The sequence below is a fragment of the Anguilla rostrata genome, chromosome 1 (genome assembly GCF_018555375.3).
Source record: "Anguilla rostrata isolate EN2019 chromosome 1, ASM1855537v3, whole genome shotgun sequence".
In the NCBI taxonomy this organism is placed as follows: Eukaryota; Metazoa; Chordata; class Actinopteri; order Anguilliformes; family Anguillidae; genus Anguilla; species Anguilla rostrata.
Window position 1 is genome coordinate 17,706,489 of NC_057933.1, and position 20,364 is coordinate 17,726,852.

A 20,364-nucleotide genomic window follows, 5' to 3' on the forward strand; every position below is an offset into this window, starting at 1 on the left:
ATAATGTTTGGGACAAAGACATATTTTTAAATGTATTTTGGTTTCCATGTAGAAATTACAGCACTTTTATACATATTACCCCACCCACACACCATTTTGAGACCATAATGTTTGAATGTTTGGTACATGTTATGCAAATTAAATACTTCATGTTTAGTAATTTGTTGCATATCCTTTGCATGCAATGACTGCTTGAAGTCTGTGGCCAATAGACATCACCAGGTGCTGAGTATCTTCTCTGGTGATGGTTTGCCTGGCTTGTACTGCAGCCATCTTCACCTCTTGCTTGTTTTGGGGGCCAGTTGCCTTACGTTTTCTCTTCAGCATGTGAAACACATGTTCAGTTGGATTCAGTTCAGGTGGCTGTCTTAGCCAGTCAAATATTTTCACGTTTTTGGCTTTGAAAAACTCCATTGTTGTTTTAGCATTGTGTTTGTATGTAGTATATAGCATATAGCAGTACTTTGGAGGTATTTGGTTGAACCTGAGCAGATAAGATGCTTATGTACACATCAGAATTCATTCTGCTGCTGCTATCAGCAGTTATATAATCAACAAAGAGATGTGAGCCAGTACCTGTGGCATCCATGCAATCCAAAGCCATGACACCCCCATCACCATCTCAGATGAAGGGGGTGCTTTGGATATTGGGTAGTTCCTTTTGGCCTCCATTTTTAGCTCTTGCCATCACTCTGATACAAGCGAGTCTTGGACTTATTTGTCCATAGGTACGTTTTCCAGAACTCTAATTCTACTAATTAAATAAATTGTGCATTACCCTTTATATTAAAGTTTGACATGGACAAAATATTCTCAAATTGATCAACAAATTGATGGTGTCATAATGATTTATGATAATGGGTTGGTGTTTTGAGAACATGCATAGTATTTATTTTTAATAAGACCCACATTATCCTAAGTTGTCTCCAATACTCACGCTGTTCAGACTGTACTGATATTTGGCCTGCAGGGTCTACATCATAAAGGACAACACCTCCTTTTGCGTATTTGTCAGTCCCATTCAAATTGTACTTGAGCTTTATTAAAAGAACTAACAGAGGAATAGCAAAATAACTAATTATGCAAAGCTCCTCGGTGTGTCTTTAAATTATATCTTCAGGACAGTGAAAGGAAAGAGTGCTGACTTTGTTTTTCCCTGTGAGATAACCCCCCTTAAGCAAAGTGTAACTGCTCTCCTTAATGAAAGCTACTCAGCACACTTGTAGTTATAACATTATTTCCTTTTATAACTAAGCAATCCAATCAGTTATTGCAGCTTCATTTACATTGTTTGAACAGTGAACAGCAGGCCCAAAGGATTTCCCATTCAAACATTTTTGTTGAAATTGGGATGTGACCATACTTCAGACAGTCAAGGGATTTATGGATGTTGCTTTATTTTCATCAAGTGAGTGAAAATCATGACATATTTTACTTTTATAATTAACCTGTTTACCAAACATAAACATGTAATTCTGTTTAAGGCAACCAAGTCATTAATTAGCTGTTTTTAAAGGGTGATGATAATGATGATGATGATTATTATTGTTGTTGTTGTTGTTGTTGTTGTTATGATTGTTGCTGTTGTTAAATTATCTGGAACTGACTTACTTGTCTGTATTCTGGTATGTTTACTGTGTTTTTCTGGTGTTTTCAGGATTACACATAAAATAGAATTAACATAACAAAACATAATTTCTAAGGACAAAGTGCCAAATTGCATTTTTAGATGAAATGCATATACATCTCTAATGTCTTATGGCCAGATGTATGTGCATAAAAATAGCTGCATGTGTACAAAGATTCTCTCAGTGCATCTTCAAGGGCTATACCTGTGTTTCCGTCTTGCTTGCGGCTTGATTTACACCTGCTCTTTAGAGGCAGAAAAATTTCATGCAAAAATTGTTCCTCGCTAATTGCGTGAACTTAAAACATAAACATAATCAGCTACACCTATAATACAGCATCCCCACTCATTATTTGTGTAATCTTCTATTTCTGTTTGCATAAGACACATGCTTTTGGGGCAGAACGCTTCAAATTTGGACCTGAAACTATTCGCCAAATGCTTAGTAAATCTGGCCCTTGAGGAAATAGTCACAGAGCAAAACATTCGGCTCTGTTATATTGTGTTATATCACTATATGGCGGCTCTGTTGCAGTCGCACATACCAACACATTTACCAAGACTGGTTCTATTCACAATCAAAAAGTTATCTGGCATCCTGTGTATTAGCTATAGGTCACATCAGTGCAAATTACTGCCTGCTTTCAGGAGTTCAAAAAATTCTCACACAATTAATGCATGCTTCAGTACGTTATTTATGCAGAGAATTCCCCACAAAATGCATCCTAATAGCGATTTTGACCCATTGTGACCATTTAGTAAATATGACATACATAGACCTTGTATCAACTGCTTATGCATCGGAAAAGCAGTCATGTTTGTGGAACAGTTTGAGGAAGGCCCTTTCCTGTTTCAGCATGACAGTGCCCCCAGGCACACAGTGAGGTCAATATTATAGAAATGCTTTTGTTGAGAACGGTGTGAAGTAAATTGACTAGCCTACACAGAGCCCTGACCTCAACCCCGATCAACACCTTTGGGATAAATTGGAAAGCCAACTGCCAGCCAGGCCTAATTGCCCGATCGGTGCCCGTCATTACTAATGCTCTTCTGGCTGAATAGAAGCAAATCCCTGCAGAAAATGCTCTAACATCTGGCATAAAACCCTCCCAGAAGAGTGGAGATTGTTATAGCAGCAAGGATGGACCAACTCCATATTAATCCCCATAATTTTGGATGAGATGTTGGATGTCAGGTGTCCACATACCATGTAGTGTGTATTTTTATGCATACATTTATACATATTGAACTGTCTTTATGTTTGTAAGAGTCAGAACTGAGTAAGCTGATCGTGGTTGAGTTGTTTTGGACAGAAATTACACAAGTCATTGGCTTTAAGCCTACCTCAGTGAACCTACGTGCATGCCCCTGGTGTTTCTTGAGAGCACTGATGGAACAGCAATCCTTCAAGAACAGCTGATAGAGTTTAAACACATGTCTGCATTAAGAGCAGGACGTGATGTAACAGGTAATGCATTCTTGCCTGAAGCTTCCCCATTAACCTACGGCGGAGAAGTTTAATTCCGAGGCCGCTCACTCTGTGAGTGGAACTGACAGGAGAGGTCTAGACTCTGAAATAAAGAGTGGCTTGTAGCTGAATAATCAGCTCAGAAACAGAGGGTGGCTAAGAATCAGCGCTTTACAAGACAGGGTTTTCCATGGCCTAAAATGGGGGAAGTCCTGTTGAATCTTGTCAGGTATTCCAGCCTCGCTGACTACATGTAATTTTTGTCATCTGACAGGATGATGAAGTGGTGCTGCAGTGTGTCGCGAGCATCCAGAAAGAAAATCGCAAGTTCTGCCTGACTGCGGAAGGACTCGGAAATCGACTGTGTTACCTGGAACCCACATCAGAAGCAAAGGTAGGTCTGACTGGTGTCTGGCAAAAGTATAAGTCCTTGTTAACCCAGATAGCTAACCCAGTATGTTTGATTTATAGTTCAGTTACTTCAATTCACTCTGCACTCCAAAGCATGGGCTTGGCCAAAACTGGGGTGCAAGGTCCCTGGGGGTCGATGAGGGAGCATGAGGGGATCTTTTTTTAAGTTACAGTTAAAGGCCTTACTATAACAGCATTACATTATTTGGTCTTAAAAACAGGTACACGTTAAGTAACATTTGCAAGTCTGGAACATTTTTGAAACAGTTGAATGAACATTGACTTGGAGATAACAATTTCTGCTGCTAACAGTGGGCTCACAGACTTGGTTATTTGGTAACCACCATATTAATTATTCACATAGTTTATAATTCAAGATAGATTAAAAAATGGAAAGTAATCCTAGTAAAAATGAACCTGGCGAGGCTTTAAATATCCCTCAGACAGGGACAAAGTCATGCAAAACTAAGGAAACAGAAGCCTAGTCCAAACTGGAAAGACCAAATTGAGCACATCAGATAACCGGAAAGAATATAACAATGAACAGGGTTATCAAAGAGGAACATCTGTGTGTGACAGCTGTCAAATACAATGAGTGAAATAGTTTAAATGTTTTTATGCTTCAAAAGTTTATTTGACAATGGTAGCAGTGGCATTTTGGCAATCCATTTATAAAATCTAAGAATGACTTTAGTCCTTAAAAACAATTTCAAAATAATTCTGGGTTTCATTTGAGATAGTGGGCTGCACACTAGAAAAGATCATTCCTAGAAAATAAAATTATGTATAGCATTATAAAATGAAAATGAGTTTAATTATACAATAATATATTTACTGCTTATGTTGAAAGCTGTGTTAAAAATAAACATGAGCTAAAAGTGAATTGTGCTGCATTGTGATCATGTCCATTTTTGAATATTAAATTGTAGTGAATAGTTTTAATATACTGTAGAACCATAAAGTAATGAAATAAGTATTTTCTAACATGTACAGTATAGTATGTTAACTAGCCACTTCATTGCAGCCTGTTGTTAGTTTTGGAAGTGTCAGAGGCTCACCATTTTATTGAGGCACAGCTCATAAACCACAGGGTGGTCAGGTTAAGCAAAGATTTGGGAGCCCCCAGGCTAACCAAAAAGCTATTCTTTGTTAGCACTCCCATGACATTTGAGGGTATTTTTTTATATATATTAAAACACCCTGTTTCTGTCATTAATCATACTGGGCGACGGCACAGCTCCTCACTCACATAAATAAGGCAGTGAACTGAAATAACCCTACAAAATGCTGGGCAGGATTTTCATGCAGTCGTTTGTCACCCAAGGAATGTCAGTGAACACATCGGTTGAGACTTTTAAAATCCAAAACATACTCCTTTTAATTAGCCACAGTCTTAATGCAGAGGAAGGGGTGCATTTAAGGCTGAATTTAAGTCTTTACAGTATAGTGTGTGGGGAGAGAATTGCAAGCTGAGCACCATGGCAACCACAAGCTCTCTGGATTCAACTCTGTTACTTCAATCCAACCACGAGCAAGCAGAAGTAAGGAGTGGGAGAGAGAAATAATGAACTGCATCACAAAACAGATGAAAAATCTCAGCCATCGCATTCCCCACTGTAAATGTGCCGTCTCCTCATTATTTTAATGTTTCATTTTTTGTTTCCTGATCTTAGTCCTGATTGTTTACAAAATTTCATAATTATGGATAGATGTACATGGATTTATTAATTGGATCAACCGCTAACATGTTCTGTATAACCTGGCATGAATGCAACAATTGCCTTGCAGTTATCAGTTAGCATAAACACTCAACCAATTAATTAGTCTAGTATTTTTCCTTTCAATGTTTAGAAATAGATACTGTTTAAGTCCCTTGAGAATAACACTGAATCTATGGAAGCATACGTTATTGCAGTTATCAGCACATAGTTTACAAATTGGAGTGAAAAAGCTATTCTTTTAATCAGTCATACACCAATTAGCAGCCCACGGTTAACCTTACATTACTATGTTCTATAGCAGGTTGGTGACAGCAGGACATAATTGGATTTTCTGCATTGATTGTTCTTTGGATTATAATCCATTGCCATTGTCTTGAATTCATTTCTGCATGGCTCAGATGCAAGATCACGCCACAGACACTCAGAAATGAAAGACAGCAGGGAATGATTTATTTCCATGAAGCTTTCTCTCCACCCATGCTCTCGGCCAGGAAAGAGGACAAGGAATAAAACCGAAGGCTTACGCTCCATATCATACTGTAATTAAAGTGGACAGAGATGATATATAGCTTCTTCATTGGACGCTTTGTCTTCATTGCAATTTATTTGTATGAAAAGCATCATCCCACTGAGAAATATTGCTGCCGGAGGAAAAGTGGCTTGACTGTGATTGAGCTGTGACTGGAGGGATGAAAGGGGCAGAAGCATTCCACTGTCATTACTAGTGCGCGGTGCAAATCTCGGACCAGTCACGATTTAGGGTGACGCACTTGAGTTCACTGGTGATGTCCTCCTAAGACCCGACAGTTCTTTTTCAGGACGTGAGACTGAATTTCCAGATCCATATATTCTACTATGCTGAAATTTACACTACAAGGGACATTCAATTAAGTAATAATTTTTAAAAATATTTTCACTGCAGTGTGTTTTTGTCATCCGAGACACTTGTGTTAAATCAAAAAAAATTAAAGTACTTATACTTTCTTTCTGCCAGTTCTCAGGATTATATATGATTGTTCTGTTTATAGTGCAGAATGAGGCCGAATTGAGAGTGAAACAGGCACCACCAGTCTTAGTGCCTCCAAACTGTCTTATCTGTGAAAGCCCCAGGTCCTCAGGTTTGAATAGGAAGACAGCACCGGAGTGAGGGGAAATCTATTACCAACCTGCCTGAGGTGAAGACCTGGGGCCAAGCCTGTTGGCAGAATTCTTTCGGAGCTGGGTTTCTCATTATGAACAGTGGCATACTAACACTGAACAAACTAAACATGTCTAAGTGTTAGTCTGGGTTTCAGGTACTTTGACAGTCTATTACTCCATTCCTGCTGTGTGTTATTATGAAGCGGTTGGTTGGAACATAATCACTTAGTGTTTTTTTTTGGGAATCAGCTGATAAATACAGCCTGACCTTTTACCCTGGTACAGTGAGGAAAGAGGGAGAACTGACACTGTGTTTACAGAGGAGCTCACTGATCGGTTTGATCTCCCAAGCAGACGGCAGCATTCAGGCATGTACCCGTCAGCCCGTCTCCCCCCGTGGCCTTAGGGTTTGAGGACACGCTCCTCCCAGCCCTGCCCGCGCTCAGACCTGACACCCTTCTCATTATTTGCTTTCTCTCACTTAGCCAGTTCCCAGTCTCCCCACCCCGCTTCACCCTGATAGAGTTTCACACCATTCCTAAGGAGCCACAGGTCACCAGTGCCCGCTTCTCACCACAGGGAAGTGCTGCCCCCAATTTCACTTTCCCTCATTACCGGAGCGCTTGGTGAAGGATGATAATTTAAAAAGAAAACATGCTTGACAAAGGGCAGGGAGGGGTGTTGTGAAGAAATGCTAGGCTTGAGAGTGGGAATGAGGCCTGTGTGTGCTAATCAGATTTGAGAAAGACACTGAGGAGACGTAGGGGAGAATTTGCGGAGATATTGGAGGAGAAATGGACCGCTAGCCCAGAAGGTGCTGTCCAGCTTTAAGCAGACTGTACCATGCATGGATGCGCAGCAGACAAAGGGTAGGTGGCAGATAAACAGATAAAGAGGCGAGAAGAAGGGATGGCAATTTGATCTCTGAGGATTTGGATAACAGAGAGAAAATGCTGGCAATTAAAAGAAAGTTGATGTGCGCTGTGATACGAGCCGGGGAAGAGAATTAATGGACCTAATTAGGACAGAGCCAACCGCAGGGCTTCCACCTCTGACAGCCCCTTGGAATTAACAGCCTCTCTCGCCACAGACCAATAATTAAAGAAACAAAATGGCATAAATGCCATCTGAATACAGACTTTGGTGGATGACAAAAACACGGAAGCTGACTGTACTGCTGGACAGATGTACTGTCATATTTTGAAAGTCTAATTGCCCTGGACAATAGCATTTACATTCTGCAAGTGGGCGTTCTCTTTAATCCAGTTCCCTTCCTGATGAGGGAACTCTGAAATACATAATCTACTGTAGGAATTCTCTTCTGTCTGTAGGAAATTTAAGACTAATGAGAGTTGTGGTCAATTTCGGGAGTGTTGATAAGGTTGCCACATGTCACACTATAGTGTTTGCCTTTGAGCCTGTCTCCTAGGGTATCTTTTTCCCCAATATATATGCCATCAAATATTATATCACACCCTTGTTGTATTAGAAGTATTTTCTGTCTGGAGTTCTCATGCGCTTGATATTTTATTTCAACACCATTTAATTAATGACTGATTAATGTCAAAACAGAGTATACCAGCATTGATTTTGTTTAATATTTCTTGTAGACAAGATTGATTTGTGTAGTTGAAGTGAATGTTTGGATTTCATATTGATGTATGGTGTGAATCCAAAGCAAATATATGCTTTTCATGTCAGAGGCTACCCAAGGTGATCATTGCTATTAAAAACAATTTCTTGTAAATTGAATTGAAATATCAGTCTGTAGCCAGGAGAAACATTGCCATGGGGGGCTGCTAGGTGGCTCATCCTGCTAAGGTGCTGTTGTAGTGCATGGTTGGGTCCCATGGTATGATGTCCAATCTGGGCCATGCCAGTGCCAACTGTGGCCAGCTGTACCACAAAGTCATACATACTTGGCTCTAGAGTCACCCAGGGATGGGAAGGCTTAGTCAGACAGATTTACGGCCCCTCATCACACACCAGTGCCCCCCACTGCTTTGGTGCAGGGCATGACATACACAACTCAGAGCATGACATACACAACTTTTTTACATAGCATTAATATTGAATCCATTTATACAGCTGGATAGATACTGAAACAATGCTGGTTAAATACCTTTCTGAAGGGTACCATGGCAATGTCCTAGCTGGGAATTGAACCTCCAACCTTTAGGCTTCAAAGCCAGATCCTTACCCATTATCCTACACTGCTGTTAAGCTGCATTTAAGGTGTAAAAGGATTACAAAGGAGAAATCTACCGTTACCATGTCAGGATGCAGTAAGGCCTAGGAAATGAGGGCAGCTCAACTGGCTTGTGTTCACAGAACTACAACTGCAGCGAATTGATCTAGTTAAGTACAGTTTACTTTTTTGTACTTTAAAAAGGGGGACATGTAGCTTAGGTTTGCATCATTTATCTTTGCATCACACAGGTCCCTGCCTCCTCTTTTGCCTCAATCTGTCAGCTTGCTGCGCTGCCCTGTTTGGCTGTTGGCCCATATTTTAGGCCAGGCACATTTCTCTTTAATTGTTATGTCTTTACTTCTGCCATCCGACTCCCAGCCCCCCATATTTTAAATTCTAAATCTTTTTGTCCTGTCATGGGGATATGGTAATATGGCAAGATCATTGCAATAATGTTCATTATCTTAATGGACCTGCCCAGTTACCTTAAATTGTTAGAATGCTTCCTGTTTATGTTTAAGGTGGAGATTGCATAAGCTAACGTTAAGGGATCTGAGATTACCAGGCAGGCACTGAATATGATTTGAATGCAGTTACACAGTCAGCACATGGTCGTTAAAGATTGGGATCCTAATAAAAACATCAATCTTGCTAGTTCAATTTAGTAATTCTTTTTTTTCCCTATGTTATCTGATGATTTTTTTGCTGATGTGGAATGTTTTATATGACTCAGGAAGACACTCAAATCCATCAAGGCATCAAATTATCATGCTAGTGGGCTTGAAGAAGTAAGGTTATTCATATGGATGCAATGCAGAAATTTCATCAGATTTAAAAAAAAATTGTTGATATTAATGATAGTGCCAATGAAATCTCAATTTCAGGAATTAATCCATCTTTGGCATGTCAGTGACTGTATGTAACAGTACAAGCTCAGCACTTTCTCCCTTCTCACATTAATTGCTGAAATATTGCAGTAGACCGAGACCTTTAACCACTAATGCAGTGCAGTAGGCTACTGCTACTGAAATTAGTTACTCTACAGTACTACTAAATAGTGCAGTTCTGTGCTAGTTTGAGTACTGGACTAATCAGCAAAATACTATGCAGAGGAAAGCCATAAAATAAGTCAAGTTCAAGTTTATGGAAAGATCTGCAGTACGCTTGTCTCATTCTGACTTTGATTGACCTTGCTTTTAACTTACTTCACCGTGGCACATCTGACTGAGTATTGTGCTGAGGATGTCTTATGACCCAGATCAAATATCGTCTACGTTGACTATGTTGACTGCGCCCAGTAGTCCTGTGGGAGGGGGGGATTCACATACATACACACACACACATGCACATTTCACATGAATATTGCCATGTGCACACACTCATGTGTATGTGCATTCCCCTTCTGAATTTGTGTTTGTATCTCCTTATTAAATCAATGCTCGTTATTAGATATGCCTTACCATACACTGTTTGTTCTATGATCTCTCCACAGAGGATCTCAGAGTTTGTGTGGGAAGTCCATCAATTTGTGGAGATACCTCAGAGAAATTGAATTGTTATATAACAAAAACACATTCAGATTACACCACAGATAGTTCTCTGAGCATTGTTGAATGATGGACCTCAGATATTTTGCCCTATTTCTGAACAGTGATCAAAAAGTTAAATTGGGAAGAAATGTAAAACCACTTCAATGCAAAATCCCTGATAATTCTGGAGGTGTAAATCACATTTTTCTGCTCAAGAGTTTTACATTTTATTGTTTTCTTGATCTACAAATGAAGTAACGGCTAATGCACTTCCCATTCATAATCACCACAACATGCGGTGTTGCAGCACAGCGGCTTGGGAGCTTTCTGAAAGCTTTCCTGGCAAATGCGATGCATTTTGTCCCCCGCAGGTAGCTGGCCGCCGCGGTGCCTAATTTGTAATGGCTGTGATTATTTCCTTGATGTGTGTCCTCGCCACAAGTTGTGACGGATGGATGCAAACCTGGAGTTCTGTGTGAAGCAATTGTGTTCAAGAGTCTAAACACTGCAGAGAAGTGCACTTTCAATTCACAGATGTGTGCCATTGAAGCTGCCCCTCCCCCTCCTCTCTCTGTCTTTCTCCTGCAATGCCATGTGCTTAATACATGGTGTGGAGGAATTTTGTGGCACTGGATGCAAGAGTCCACAGTGTGCTTTACACTAACTACTTGTATAGTGTTGACTGTCATGGTAATGGCTCTAAATGTGTAAAAATGAAGATGCTGCTGCATGAACAACAAACAAACAATATGGCTGCCAATGTGCTCACTCAGTATGAACTGTAACCTAGCTAAGAATGGATCTTGCTGCTAATAAACACAAATTTTCTAATTCAGTTTTACAGGCTCTCACAAAGGTTAGCGAATGTCTTTGTATATGGTGAGGCACTGGCGCCCTGGTACAACAGGCTACTGTCTGTTCAGCTTATTTTTGGATGAATTTACTTTCCAGAATGATCTGCTAGAGATATCCTAATACATATCTACAATTCTTTAGGTAAATTTGATCAACTGTGACCAAATTGTTCACATTGTAGCAATACAGTTTTAGGTTAACATGTGGTTTTGGGGATTACCCTAATTTTATTTCTTGACAGTTGGGCAATTAATGCTGATTAAAAAACAGTTTCACTTACTATAAATGAGCTTGCTCTAATACATTCGGTTTAGCAGTGAAGTCACTAGCTAGCATTAGCTGGAGTAGAGGTAGGTCTAGTTTAGGAGTGTTCTTTTCTACACAACAATGCACCTGTACTAAACGATGACTCTTGCCTGACTACTTCCTGTCTACTCTCTCCCTATCTGCTGCAGTATGTTCCTCCAGACTTGTGCATCTGTAACTTTGTGCTGGAGCAGTCCCTTTCTGTGCGGGCCCTGCAGGAGATGCTGGCCAAAACTGGGCCAAACAGCGAAGGAGTAAGTATGGCTCTACAGTCTACACCTGTGCAAACAGACGATGGCCATCAACTGCACTTCCAAACATTGTGGTTATACTTTATCCACAACATTAAAAAATACCCGACATAAAAAGGCACAACAATTTGGAAAAAGATTATTTGGTATTGACAGTGGTTATAAAGTAAGGACTGTACTGATGCCAAATGTTTCTTGAATTACAAACTACTTAAGTCGGAAGAGAGCACATGGGAATCTCTTGATTGCCTCTGCCTCTCTTCAAGTGTCATTATAGGATGTGTTGCTTGTTACTTACATTTTATGGCTGTACGGAGAACATAAAACGTAATTTTATCTCCGATGTTCCTAAGCCGAACTAAACCGAACTTGATCTCTCACTGCAACCCTTCCTGTCAACGTCTGGAGGAGACGCCTATTCTTGCTTCTATCTACACTGCAGACGCACCTCGAATTATATGCTGCCCATGTCGTCGGAGGGTGTCGAGGTCACTATGTTCTCGGATTGCGCGTCTGCGCGTGCCTGGTCTGACCACTAGAGTGGCCAGTAGAGAGTGTTGAAATCAGCGGAACTGGCCATCATCCCCCCTATCATCCCCCAGCAAGACTGGGCCGGTTGTAGCCCTGCAAATGCGGATCTACGGCCGTAGCCAGCAATGGCGTGACAGGGTGTTCGAGTCCCAGTTGCAGGGCTCATGCTTTGTTTTCGGAACAAGCGCCTTTACAGCGTGAGCCAGCCGGCGGCCCTGTGCGGAGAACATTGTAACAATTCCTTACTGCATGATGCACTTGCAAAGAACAAACATTGTAGCTGTGACAGCCTGAAGTAGCTGTATAATAATTTCGCTGTTGATAATACTGATAGAACCTGTACAGGATAGTTAGCTGCTAAATGACAGGGCAATTGCATACATAATATTATACATAAAAACATTTTATGCAGGCAGGAAACAAGAAACTATTCTTTCACAATCATGAGAGGATGCACAATCACTTTTTTGCTGGTTATGTTCCCTCTCACCCTTTCCCTGACAAATGTGCCCAGAATCTCATCTCTGTTCTAGCCGTGCAGTTTCACTCTGAGTGGAAGATGAGATGTCCACAGTTGATTGAAAGGTTACGCTGTGTGCTATTCAGTTAAGGCAGATACGATTCAGAACTTTCTTGCTTTATAAACTGAGAACTACTGTAATAGTTAGTTCCCTGAATTCATGCATCTGTGTGTACATGAAATGCCTACAAAATAGTATAGACTGTTATTGTGGCACTTTAATGTTTTTACCAACTTTGATTGACTTTTACTTTAATTCATCGCGCAGCAGTTTTTTTTTTTGTTTGTTTGTTTTTGTTTTCTTTTTTACTTTGGCTCAGAGGTGCAAAATCAGAAATTGCTATACAGTAGTTCCTTCAATTGCCTCTTGAAAAAAGTTGTATTGAGCCAGGTAAGAATAGTGTTGTAATAAGAGACACAGCTGTACAGTAATGTGAATCTGTGTTAGTTAAATCTGTGCTTTTTCTCCCGAAGCTCACCATTGATTAATTTGGGCTGCAGCAGATCAATAATTTGTTTTTGTCTTGATGTATCATTTTCTTCTTTTCAACATTGCTAGCCTCCTGACCACGACCGATGGGTATGTTTATCATTCATGCAACACTCCTGACATTTTCAAAGAGCATGTAAGCTTTCTTAATGCAATGGGTTACTTGGCCTATTTCACTTGAATATGTTGAATCTTTATATTGGGAGCAGAGAGTGGGTTGATAATTCGGTGGCAGCAATGATGTGTGCTGTAAGGTGTGTGCTGCAGAAGTAGCCTAATTATCATTTTGATGATCTGGATTATGAACCAGTGGTGTCAGTTTTTAATGACATGGCAAATTATTTGCAACCACGCCCAAATCTACAAATGTATATATTCGGTGCTTGACAGTTATCTTTACTGTATTCCAATTAACAGTGGAAACTCCAAATTTGAAATGAATATGTTTAATCTAGTCTGCTGGAGTTTTAAAAAAGTATGCAATTTATTAATTTTAGTTGAAAATATATACATTTGCAAAATATATGTATTGTACCAGTGTCAATCGAATAATTAACATCTATAAGTTTTTTAAATCTGTAATATTGTTTGTCCTTAATTAGATTATCACTTTACTCTACTTTGAAATATCACCCAATTATTATCTAACAATGTACTGTACTGTAAATTAGTTAGGTTGAACCTAAAATGGTAGCATGAATCTTATTTTTCTACGCATAAAACAACAAACAAACTGTATTTAAATAACCTGCTTATTATACAGAATTAAATAATGTGACATTTCTTTGTCTGTTTCTCTCCCAGTTTATGCATATGGAATTCCAGTGGACATTTAGGTTGCATCTAAAAATAAGTTTTTGACTTTTATCAAGCTTAAAGTAATTGCTCATCCCGATGTCCACAGTCTGACATTTTGAGAGAATAGAAAATGGTCCTTAAATTAATGAAAAACCTGAAGCACTCATTACTAATGTGTGTGAGTCAACAGACCTTTCTGGGGCCTGCACATATCTCAGCCCATGAATGGAGATGCACGTACTTGTCAAAGCAGCCACCCTGCACTATGCTTCAGAATGCCAGCTGATGGTAATTTACAAATCCAAAGCAGCGCTACAAAGGGCTACCATTAGCATACACTTGCTCCTGCAGCCCAATATACTGTAACATTTTCAAGTGAAACTGTCTAATCCTGGTCTTCCGTGCCAAGATGCACAGTTAAGGGCCTTCTTCTTCCCTACCATTTTCCTTCTGCTTAAAGAGGAACTCCAGTGAGAAAAATGTACTTTTTTTTTTTTACAGTTGAACACACACCTTCACGGTCTGCAAATACTGTACATCAGTATTGGTACTAAACTACACTTTCACATGAAGAAGTGCTGCACTTGCACTGATATTCTGATATTCAATTACTGTATTTCTCTTTGCAAATGAGCTAAAATACAGTTTTTTTTTACAACTACTTATACCTGATGCTACTGTTATTATATTAACTATAATTCATGTGGAGAAGACCATGGCTAATGTAATGCTCAGGTAATATTTACACCGATTGGTGCATAGGCTATAGTGATTCATGTTCCAACAATAGCCGTAAGTTACTTAGCTAAATAGGTGGGCAGCCATCTAACTAAGCCACACAAATAAGGACTCCTTTTGAGTTTAGAATGAAGTCACACCTCTGCTTGTTAATTGCTGTAAGAATATTTATAATATGCCAAAAGAAAACAATGAACTGAACTAGACACTGGGGTTCCCCTTTAAAAGATTTACTACAGCGCCTTGTTTTGTAGCTTCGACTGTGAGAGGGAGGGAATGGTAGAATTTGATCAGCATAGCCAACTGACCAAACTAAATCCAGTGCTTGTGGAAAACTTGTGTGACACAATGGGCTTCAGTTCGGTGTTATCACTGAAGTGTAATGCCTTTTCTACTGTTTTCTAGTTAACTATATTCTTAATTTTTATGGTTGTGCCTTTCTAATAACACAGTAGGGGCTCACCCATAGACATGAAGGAATTGCTGTGGGAAACTCAATATGCTCAGCAATTGCGTAACTCAGTGGGTTTCGTGTCTTCTGTTATGTGATGTTTTTTTGTTCTTCTCTTTCTACATTCTTTGATTTCTAACCTCTTGAAATTTCAAGTGTACCAAGGAGGAGGAAATGTTCTGGAATCGGACTTGGTTCCGGAATCAATGGTTTCTGTTGTTGAGCAGAGCACACTGTCTTTGAAGTGTGCCGTTACACCTGCAGCCGAATGTGCTGCAGTAGCCTACACAGGCATCATGAGTGTCTCCCCCTGGAGGTGGAAGTTGTTTTATTTTGCATGCCTTTTTTATAGGCTCTTTCTTTTCTATTTATTTTTCCCACTCTTTGTTAGAGGGTAACAATCTTGTACCTCTCTTGAGTTTTTAACCATGGAGTACTTATAAATCAAGCTGTCTGCTGCTGTTTACTAGACGATGTTCAAGGATGATTTGAGGTCAAGTCTTTTTTGAGGTTTGGCTATGTTTCAGCTGGGTCTCTCAAAATGAATTTGGCACAAAGTTGCCCTCCTACCAGCTTTCGTGGATCTCGGTGACAAATCTGCAATTTGGACCATTTTGGATGAGGTCTTGGTCAAAGGTCAGCAATAATAAGCAATCACTAAGATTTAAAGAATATAACCTTGATGTCCTCTGGCAGCAGTGGCAAGCAGTGCTTTTTTTTTTCTCGGCCGCTGGGGTGTAATCCTCCTGGGTCCTAAAGAGAAACCCCACAGAACTGTCCCAGTCGGAGCTGAGAACCGTGGTAGCTGCTGGTGTGTGGCAAAAGGTCAAAGTTCTTGATTTAATGTGAGCATGTCGTCTCCTGGCAACAGCTGGGGGCAAGATACAGTTTTCGCTTTTCTTTGATCGAACGCCCTTTCCTTTTTCGTCCGTGCTGTGGGCTGTCCTGGGAATATGAAGCTACGGTTGGATGTAGCGTTGGAACTGGGCGAGGCTAGGGCCAGCGTTATGTTTAGCACAAAGCCATGGTCCTACTCCCACATGTGCAGTAGTCAACATGATAATGAACACAGCTCCATGTGAGGGTGTTTTCTCCTGAAGCACACAATAATTATTCATAGATACAGTTGCTGCCTGTATGTACTCTATGGCAACTAAACCAGTGCATACACTGAGATAACAGTCATGTCAGTTTTTTTGTGCTTGGAGATTCAAATTCTTGATGCACATGTAAGATTTTAAAATGTCTGTGGTTTGATATGGCTGTCTGTTTAAAGTCATTTTATCTCAAGTCAAGGTGACACTAACATAATCGCTGATACCAATTTGACCTGCAGTGTATTCACATTATCAACGTCTGAGAAAATTGAAAGACATCAAAGACATATATGTTGTTTACCATGATGCCAAACAATACTGACAAACGTCCTTTTTTTATCTTAATGCTTCCTAGAGGCTCATAAGAAAGGTGAGTATTATTGGCTGTCTAAGCTGTCCATAACAAAAGGCTTGAAAAAGGATCTAAACCTAAATGATGTGTGTACTACCTGGTTTTACAAACCACTTGGTTTTTATAGAAATCTTTTTTTATGCAGCTTCTTTTTGCATCTTCTACAAAATGCCGAGAACCTTTATTTATTTTTTTATGTTTATTTTTTTAAATGAAATCTTTTTTTTTTTTTTTTTTGCTCTTGCCAACAAAGTAATCCTGAGAGCTGTCATTTCCTCATCAACGGTACTGTGATGAAATTTTTCCCGTTCTGTGGAAGAACAGGGAACCCCTCCTAACAGAATCAGCCCTGGTGATGGTGTGCATGTGTGCACTGGTTTGAACTGATAAAATAGGAATTCCTTGAAAGAACCTCAGCACAACCTGCCCTCAGCGAGACCTCAGAGTCGCCCCTCTCCATGTGCCATGAAAGCAGTGGTCCTCCCATGGGCTGAGGCGGGGGAGAGGGAGCTCTGGTGCTCTGACTGAGAGGTTTGCTCCTCCGAGAGGGTGGCCTTTAAGGCGGGTGTGCTGTTTTCACAGGCGGCACAAGGGGGTGGACACCGGACCCTACTCTATGGCCACGCCATCCTCCTCAGGCATTCCTTCAGCGGAATGGTGAGAATGCCCAGCGGCCATAAAACCTGATATGGAGAGAAATATAGCCTTCCTGTCAAACATGCTATTTACTTATCGAATTCCTTATTGTCAAGGATGAAGGAGTTACAGTTCAAACAATGGTAATGTATGGTTTGAATTTCTGGCCTGTAATATCTACCCACAGTTTTAATATTAATTTATCCCAGGGTTTCAAATACTGTATGTAATACAAAATAAGCCGTGTACAAAATTGGGGACTCATTGAGCACATGCTATGAGAAAAGAATTGGAAATCTGACAATGCATTAACTGATTTGTATGCTTCAGGGGCAATATACTCCTTATGTAATTATATAGTTGACATCAATTTGTGTGCACTGCAGTACCTAACCTGCTTGAAGACGTCAAGGTCCTTGACAGATAAACTGTCTTTTGATGTGGGATTACAAGAGGATTCGACAGGTAATACATACATATACACTTGGGTTCCATTTTAATTTGTTACTTTTTCATTTTCAAACATTTGCTTACCTATGATTTGACTTTTGTTTTCACATACTTACAGCTACTGTACTGTTAGCAAAACTTAATTTCAACATAATTTCTGTAGCTTTGACATACATAATATCTGTAAACAGAAACAAATTCTCTTCAGTCAACAAAGGAAAACAAGTTTTCCTTTGCTGACTGAAGAGATTACATTTTAAAAGGTTTTCAGTTTTTTTTCTCCAAACAAACAGTCTTGTTTGCCTTCTCTGTGCTTTTCAAGAGATTATGTGCCATAATTGTGCAGCGTCTTGAATTGAAGTACTGGATCACTGTAATAACTGAAGAAGGCATCGTATAACTTTATTAGAATTTTCTTATTGAGATCCTTGGTCATTGATTTCACCCGAGACAATTTTACTGTATGCTTTAAGCTTTAATTTAGATCCTCCCATAAAATGATATGGTCTTAAATTATTATCATCTGCATACAGAGCATTTATCTGTATTACTGACGTTTGCCATGAAAAACTTTACAAAATTTTTAAGTAGATGTTTATAGTATTTAAACATTTTGATAGCTTCCAAAATGTTTTCAACAGTTTTTGCCATGCTTTTTTGTCCCCTGAAAATGTAAATGTTTTGCCGCAATTATCTTTATCAAGGTAATTTATGTAAATAAGAACAGAGCCCCAGAATGAGTCACTGCAGCACTCCACTTCCCACAGAATTGTGCTCAAATATAATGTTTCTTTTACTGCTCTCTGAATTATGTTTTGGAAATCCACTTTGAGAGTAATCCCGTAATTCCTGCTGTTTTCAGTTTGATAATGTGTCATGGATAGAATACGTCATTGAAGTAACTTCATTTAGAAAATGCACCTATCATTAACCCTGTTTCAGTTGAAAGTTTTAGAAAACTGTTTGTAGCCGTCTTGAGAAACAAGATTATTAACATGATCCGTCTCTTCCAAAATCATTTGGTAGCATATTTTTAACCTGTCCCTATTCATAGTTATCAGTATATTACATTAGATGCTGTTAAACTGGCCTGTCATTTATTTTTTAAACAAAATACACTTCATCCAAATTTTCTTTATTCCCTTCACTTATTTACTTTTTGAACCCATTTTGTCCCCAAGTTTTGAGTTGCCTGAACATATTTGTAGGCTAATCTCATGCTGTAATTGCTCCCATTTGTGCCTCTGTAGCACATAGTGCTAGATACTGTTTTGTTTTGTTTTCACTCTGAAGTCCACAGTCTGAGCTGTGCAGTAATTGCTTTACAGTTGCTCTTGTACTGTACAATGAGATGGAGCATACCCTGGTGGTCACTATGTAAGAATGTGGGCGGTTGTCTGTCTCCACATGGGACTAATGTCACAAGATTGCAAAGGATTCAGTTCCAAACCGTGGTGCATTAAAGAAAATTTACTCTCTCAATATCCTCTAAAACGTCCTATTCATTATACAGCATTCCATTTTTGGCATATTTGTAACTTCTTTGGGGAAGCTGTGAATAATAGGACTGTCTAAACTATCTAATTTCTTTATTGTTGTAAAGTCCCCAGTTTAAATGCACCAAAGCTTTTCCCTGGCTTTGTTTTCTACTAAAACCCAGAAATCCAGTGCTTTATTAAACTAATACTTTAGTACCTCTGAGCTGAATGGATTTGATGCTTCATCATTTCTGTTATACATTTAATACACAGTTTTATATAAATATAAATTTATGAATGTAAAAATATATGGGAATTATAAATATATAGATTTCTGTTTACTCATTTGTGTGTGTGTTCATGTGTGTTCATTTGTCTTTATGTATGTAATGCTCTATTTGTGGATAGGTGAAATTATTGTGCAGCATGGTCTTCCATTTATTATATTATTTCTGCATCTCTTCCTCCTGCAGGTGAGGCCTGTTGGTGGACTATCCACCCTGCCTCAAAGCAGAGGTCAGAAGGAGAGAAAGTGCGCATTGGTGATGACCTCATCCTAGTCAGCGTGTCCACAGAACGCTATCTGGTGAGCGCAGCAGCCCTTAAGCCTGAAGTGAGCATGTAGTCTGTACTGGTCAAGCCTGGACAGACCCTGGACAATCTGCCCATTCTTCCCTGAAGAATTATCATAGAGGCCAGCAAAATCAGCTTCTGTGCCTATTCTGTGATTGCACTCATTGTGCACCCTTAGGGGCTCACAAGAGTGGGAATAAGGACTTTGAAAGGCACATAAAAGGCCTGCAGTGGATGAAGAGAGACATGGCTGAGAGGAACACTGCTATGCACGCTCTACTGAGCACTAAGCAGTAAACACAGTGGGGCTGAAGGCCTGCTTCACTTACCCTCTCAGCCAAATCTTCAAATGCCTGTTAATGCTAACTATGATAGAGTGGTCTGGTACGACTCTCTGATGACGACTCTCTCTTTGGTACGACTAACTGGCTGTGGAAGTACATTTCTTGGACAGAATAGTTCTGTGGATTTCAGTCGTATATCTAGCCACAGACTGCCCCGATGCGATCAGATCAGCGGGATTTACAAGAAATAGCCCAGGTTCCTTTGTCGTCACTTTGTGCCTGAGGGAGACTTAAGGCTGAGGTATGGCTCTGTTGTGCTCTGCAGTTGTACCCTACGGAAAGGCCTTTGCTGGGAATGTACTTGTGTAACACAGGAGAGGAGAACATGCCATCCAACCCCAGGCCGAACACTTCAGTGGGCCCCGTTATATTTCCCCGGGCCCTTAGACCCGTTATGATTTCACCGG

The 20,364-nt window shown here is 39.8% G+C and overlaps 1 protein-coding gene across 10 annotated transcripts in view; it reads left to right on the forward strand.

Annotated features, from left to right (window-relative positions):
* LOC135250381 (ryanodine receptor 3) overlaps positions 1 to 20,364 on the forward strand; it is a 126,762-nt gene that overhangs the window by 19,132 nt on the left and 87,266 nt on the right. For 6 of the 10 annotated variants that reach the window (XM_064326604.1, XM_064326639.1, XM_064326613.1 and 3 more), the window contains exons 2-7: positions 3,370 to 3,489; positions 11,398 to 11,502; positions 16,480 to 16,494; positions 17,059 to 17,133; positions 17,499 to 17,577; positions 19,514 to 19,626. In XM_064326604.1, coding sequence (XP_064182674.1) covers positions 3,370 to 3,489; positions 11,398 to 11,502; positions 16,480 to 16,494; positions 17,059 to 17,133; positions 17,499 to 17,577; positions 19,514 to 19,626 — 507 coding nt within the window. The remainder of the gene's footprint in view (positions 1 to 3,369; positions 3,490 to 11,397; positions 11,503 to 16,479; positions 16,495 to 17,058; positions 17,134 to 17,498; positions 17,578 to 19,513; positions 19,627 to 20,364) is intronic. The other 4 variants (XM_064326645.1, XM_064326677.1, XM_064326661.1 and 1 more) reach the window with 1 other exon arrangement.